At 42.5% G+C, this 6,279-nt stretch overlaps 1 protein-coding gene across 1 annotated transcript; it reads right to left on the bottom strand.

The window, feature by feature from the left end:
• Window positions 1–221: 221 nt before the first annotated feature.
• PABPC4L (poly(A) binding protein cytoplasmic 4 like) lies at window positions 222–5,809 on the bottom strand. The gene has a single exon (XM_028521727.2). It carries the CDS (start codon window positions 4,985–4,987, stop codon window positions 3,875–3,877), a length of 1,113 nt encoding a protein of 370 aa, XP_028377528.1. The 5' UTR covers window positions 4,988–5,809; the 3' UTR covers window positions 222–3,874.
• Window positions 5,810–6,279: the final 470 nt, after the last annotated feature.

Here is a 6,279-nt window from a genome sequence, read left to right on the forward strand (position 1 = left end):
AACTTGATCTATATTCATGGTTCTCGGTCACAGCTCCATAATTACTAGTAACTTAACAAAGAAATGCTAGTTCATATCAGAGTTGGTCTTATAAAACATGCAATATGTGTCCCATCATTTAAGAAATGCAAGTTGTTTTCAGCTCACTCCTAAAAAACCCTGACCTTTAAAACATTAGAAACACTTAGAAAGTCAATAAATAGAAATTGTTTTCAGACATCTTTACCATTGAAAGATTTGACTTTATTTGATCTTTTCAACATGGACTTACAGAAATATTAAGAACATAAAATACAAATCTAAGCCACTTTAAATAAAGCTTATTTTTAGCAACAATAAATTTCCATTTAAAAATAAAATGTCGAAAGGCACATTTATTCAATTGGCTGTACATGCAAGCAGGCATCTCCACGACAACTTGACACCGAGTGTGGGGGAGGGGAGGCAAGAGTAGAAGCAGTAGCTCAAGGCATCTCTATGTAAACTAGCTTTCACTGGAACGCTTATCAGAAAAGCGAGGATTCTCACGTAATCAAGGCACTTGGACACAAACATCACATTTTTTGAAAGAAAGAACCTCTACTACCTACTACGAAAACTTGATATTATCACACACACAATTTAGAATAAGCAACATTTAAATAAATTAATCGAGAAAATCCACAGTATCACATATTTTTTATAAACTGACTTTGATTATTTCTTACGCTAAACAATTAAAAGTAAGCAGTTCCCACTAAATGGTAGATTACTGTGCCATAAAATAATGGTTATACTTCATCTAGACATCTGATATCTCATCCTATTAATTCCTTGTGCATATAAGAGAGAACACAGGTCCCTGACATTATTTTGGTAATCCATTTACCAGAGAAAGGGAGGGGTGAGGGAATTGGGGGGGATTGATTTGTTGTTCCACTTATTTATGCATTCATTGATTGCTTCTTACATCTACCCTGACTAAGGATTGGACCCGCAAACTTGGCACATCGGGGTGACGCTCTAACTAACTGAGCTACCCGGCCACGGTAAGCATTATGAAATATTGTTCAAATATTTGAACATTTTGATAGACTGGGTTATGCAGGAAGAGATGCCAAGGCCTGACACACCCAGTACACTTCCCATCCTGGTACGCTTTCTTAAAAACTTTGCTTTGGAGGTAAATACTGTCAACACAGTGATTCATAAAAGCAATGAACTAGAGTTAGCATATACGGTACGTATCACGTGAACATTTACAATAGATCAGTATCTACTGAGACACGTTAGTAAATATTGAAAAGCAAGACACTTTGAAAAGATTTACTATAGTTTGTGGATAAGATACTCTCTACACAGAAGTTTTATTTATAAAATGCTGAGAATAGGAAACTCTGAAAGTAACAGAAAACAGTCCAGATGAGTTGCATGGGTATTGGGGTAAAGATATTTGAGGTGCTCAAAGTGTTTTAAAACATAGCATCAAACTTATCTAAGAAAAAGGTTGAACATTTTAAGTTAAAATATTTAACTGTGCAATGACCCTCCAAACTACAAACAAAGTGAGACTATTGAGGGAACAAGTCTTCAACTCTGTTTTAATTCTAAAGAAATCTAATAAATCCATATAAATAAAATATGCCCCAACAGGAAAATAGACTAAGATCATAAAATGTTAGCTCATAAATATGAAAATACAAATGGCCAGTGAATAGAAGGAATGCTGGTTAGCTTTGTAGCAATAAAAAAGTAAAAGTAATCATGAGATATTTTGTTGTATCTATCACGCTGAATTGGCCTACAACTTGAAGTCCCTTGCTTTCAGGTATATAAGAGCACACTGACCATGGACGTGTAAGTGGCGTAAGTTTTCTGGACAGCAGTTGTGCAATTATTTATGAAAGCTATTTTAAATTGCTTTTAAACGTTAATTCTGATGAGTTACACATTTTCTTAGGAAAATATCTGGCTAGACGAGAAGACATGATTGCAAGGGTATCTAAAGCTGATTACGATAGAAGGAAACAGACAGAAGGGGTGATCTAGTACCCCACGTATTTACAAACAGGAACTTGCTACATTATGGTACAAACATGAAATGAAAAATAGAAGTTTTTAAAACTACAAGCACACAATTATGTGTGGAAACAAAAGTTGACTGTAACATATTGTTAAATTAGAAAAGTGATTTCAAATAACAATTCTGTTGTTCTTAAATTATCTCTTTGTGTATATGCATAGAAAAAAATGGGGATGATGGGCAATCAATTTTTAGCAGATTTGTCTGCATGATAGGATTATATGTTGCTATAATTGTTTTTATTGTCCATGATTTTTTCATTGTCTAGAGGAGGCCTTAATTTAGAAAATGTGTGATTACTAAACATATAGTTTATACAAAAATAAACAGCTGTTTCTCATTCTTTCATAGCTAAAGTACTGTCAATATTTTTAATATTTCCTTTGTACTGCTAATGTATGAAACAGAAGATTTGACTACATGTTTACAGAAAATAACTAAGCAGGTTAAAAACAGCAACAACAAAACTATTTTCTAGATACCTTTGGTATGAGCAAGGTAGAATTTTAAAAGTAATTATTTAAGTGCAAATAAATGTTTTTTTTTGCTTTAAGTTTCAAAGTGGGTTTCAAATAGCATGTAGCAATAATAAATAAAGCCCTTTTAAAAAGTATAAAAATGACCTAAGTGGTATAGATGAAAGGCAGAAGAAGAAGGAAAAGTCTGAAAATGGAACTAAAATAAAAATTATGTTAGAAAACAGGGTGACTTAAGTTCAATTTATCAGAAAATCAGTTAGTGAGCTTCTGATCCATCAAGGCTAAAAATGAACTTCAATGGGTTACATAGCTCTCATGGTCTAATACAGGGAGACAAGAGTTCATAAAAATAAAGCAACCTTTTTTCTGAACCCTGAGACAATATCACTACATGGAACAGTATAAAACAGACACTTACACACAGCTGTTAAGCATAATTTCTATGTTCTATATATACGAACTTTATAATATAGGGTATCTGCTAAAAACTTAAGGCATTCTATTAAGCTATACGGGTATGCAGAGAACTAAAAGCAAGCCAACTTTTGTTGCTTAAATTGGTACAGGTTTATACCTTAAGGAATGTAGAAGTTAAGATTTTACTATTCATGTCACAATTTTGATCACTAGCAAGCAATTGAATTACAGCCAAACAATGGAAAGAACAGCAAAATATCCTATAAAGCAAGTTTGTAGGCAACACTGAAAATCTCCATCATTAATTTCAACCATCAGAAAATCAATCATGTCAGGACATAAACAAAAAAGAAGTTCAGCTATTTCCTAGTATGTTAAACATAAATTCAAGATGAAATTAGATACTGGATTTGTACTAGACATTTTTAAAATTTTGGTTTCTCAAAATAAAAACTCAATGAGAAATTAGAGAATTTTTGTGTCTAAAAACAAATTACTTTGCCATCCTTAGGTAAAAGGACCATTTTGAGCTTATTTCCATAGAAGAAAATAAAGCTACCAATATTATTAAAATAAGGGAAAATATGCAATATACTCCACTACCTCACTTCAATTGGTTCAAAATGCATAATAAAAATGCATCTCTTTATACCCATTGCTATGAACACATCAAAATAAGAAAAAAAATATACAATATTTTAAAAGTTGTGGCTCTGTGAAATAAACCAACCTTCTCAGGTTCATTGACTTCTCCTCAAGAGAGAAAAAAAATAGCTTTGTAGACAAAACCTTTCATCACAAAGTTTACTAAGCAGACATCACATGGGAATTAAACTTGACTGAGGATGATGCAGACAGAGATCTCTTATCCCCCCACCTGCTGCATTCACTGGCTGGTGGAGGAAGTCCTTCTGCCCTAGGCCCGCTGGGCCAGGGCGATGTTGATTGCCTGGGAGCCCAGGACCTGGCCATTCATCTCGGCCATTGCTTTAGCGGCCTCCTCGGGAGAGGAGAAGCAGATCAAGCCAAACCCTCGGCTTCTTCCTTCTTCCTCCATTACCTTGACTCTGCTGATTGATCCGAACGAAGAAAATTCCCGCCGGAGTTGTTCTTCACCAATGGTCTCATCGAGGTTCTTAACATAGAGCTTCACCCCACGGCACCGCCCATATCTTTCCCGTTTCAGCTGCTCATGCATTTGTTTTAACTCGGCCTGTCGCTCTGCTTTCTTTTGCGCCCGGCCTACAAAAACCATCTGTCCACATATGTCCTTCCCGTTCATATATTCAACGGCCCTTTGGGCAGCCTCGTGGGTATCAAAACTCACAAAGCCGAAGCCTTTGGATTTCCCGCTGGAATCTGTCATCACCTTAACGCTCACGATTTTGCCATAGTGGCTGAAAACTTCCCTCAGTCTCTCATCATCCATGTCATCTCCGAAGTTTTTGATGTAAACGTTGGTGAATTCATTGGCTTTATTTTGGAGCTCGGCTTCCCGTTCTTTGCGGTTTTTGAATGGGCCAACGAACAGCCTGCAGTTCTTCAGCAGCGCCCCGTTCATCTCGGCGATGGCCCTGTCTGCGGCCGTCTGGCTCTGGAAGTGCACGAAGGCATAGCCCCTGGACCCCTGCTCATCGCTCATCACCTTGGAGGACAGGATCTTCCCAAAAGCTGAAAAGCGTTCATACAGCATTTTGTTATCAATGGATCTGTCCAGATTCTTGATGAACACGTTCCCAATTCCAGACTTCCTTAAGTAGGCGTCACGCTGAGACCACATGAGCCGGATGGATTTGCCTTGTATCACGTCAAAGTTCATGGTGTCCAGGACCTTCTGGGCATCGGCCAGGTTCAGGAAGTTCACGTACGCATAGCCCAGAGACCTGCGGGTGACCAGGTCCCTGCAGATGCGGATGGACAGCACGGGCCCGACGGGGTTGAACTTCCGGAAGAGCATGTCCTCGGTGACGTCTGCAGGGAGGTCCCCCACATACAGGGAGGCCTGGCGGTACTTGGCATCGATGCTCATGTTGCTGGTGCCCCCCAACTGCGAGCGCCTGTCCCCAGAAGCTCTCACAGCTAGCTAGCTAGATATTCCTGCAGTAGGGTGGCCAAGCCACACCTGGGCCCGGACTCAGCCTGGTGTCCTTGGGCTCACAGCTCAGAGCTGGAGAGATGGGGCTCAGAGACAGCTCCCCCAGACTCAGATGCTCATCAAAAGGCCCCCCCGGCAACAAACCAGGCCCTCCCTGGAAACCTGCGACAGAACTTTCAAACCGCGGAGAGAGGCTGGCAGGAGACGTTCCTTCCCGGCCAAGGTGCGCAAAAGCTTCAAGTGGCGGGCTGGCCCGCAGTCCGGCAGTCGGAGCGCTCCGCACACACACTCCGGTGGCTGGTTTCCGAGTAAAAATAGGCCTCACTCCGGCTGGTTTAGAGTTACAGCCGTGGGGACTGGAGCTCCACAAGTGGCCTAGGAGGCCGCGGCCCGGACGCGAAGCGCGGGGCCCGGCCAGACCCCGAAGCCGCAGGGGACCGGGTTCTGCAGGCGCCCAGATACGCGCGCTGCGGCCGGGGAATCCGCGGGCTGCGGGAATCCGAGCCTCCCTCCGCCGGTCTCCGACCCGCAGATCCAGCGAGGCCCGGGGAAGGCGGATGGGGGATGGGGAGGCGGACGGACGGACGGACGCGGGGATGGACGCTGCAGGCGGGCGGCGCGCAGCAGGGTCGGGGGGCTCACCCGGTGCGGCCGGCGGGGCGGGCGGGCAACCCGGAACTCGCGCGCGGAACTTCCCGCGCACTCGCTGCCAAAGGCGATGTTTTCTTTCCAATATATTTTGAGAGTGTTTTTCTTTCGCCCGCCCCTATCTCTCGTTTCCCACCCCCCTCGGACGGTGAGGCTGAGAAGCAGGAGGCGGCGACGGGGGTGGAGAAAGGCAGCCTAGGGGAGTGGCCCTATCGCCCACCCACCCTCCCGCGGGGCCGCGCTGGGTCTGACTGCGGAGCCGTTCCAAATGGGGATCAGGGCCTGTCACCTTAAAAGCTGAAAGCCCTCCAAAGGCTTCCTCCCATTCCGGGCTAGGTTCCAACATTTGCACCTCGTTCTGCACAATTCTGCAGGATTCCTGCCATGGTCCAACCTCAACTGCTGCTGGATCCCCCTTGCTGGACTCCAGGGCACACTCACCTGGTTTTGGGGTTTGTTTTGTTTTGTTTTCAGAGTCATTTTACAAAAAAATATGCTCCTCGGAAATTAGTTTAGATCCTTTTTTTCCAAATAGGAGGTTTCCCTGAATAACTTTTGAAAGTTTAAGTTTCCCTCTT

The sequence above is a fragment of the Phyllostomus discolor genome, chromosome 8 (assembly GCF_004126475.2).
Source record: "Phyllostomus discolor isolate MPI-MPIP mPhyDis1 chromosome 8, mPhyDis1.pri.v3, whole genome shotgun sequence".
NCBI lineage: Eukaryota > Metazoa > Chordata > Mammalia > Chiroptera > Phyllostomidae > Phyllostomus > Phyllostomus discolor.

Coding starts and splice junctions, on each gene's coding strand:
- PABPC4L (XM_028521727.2), bottom strand. CDS start 4,987: ATGAGCATCGATGCCAAGTACCGCCAGGCCTCCCTGTATGTGGGGGAC.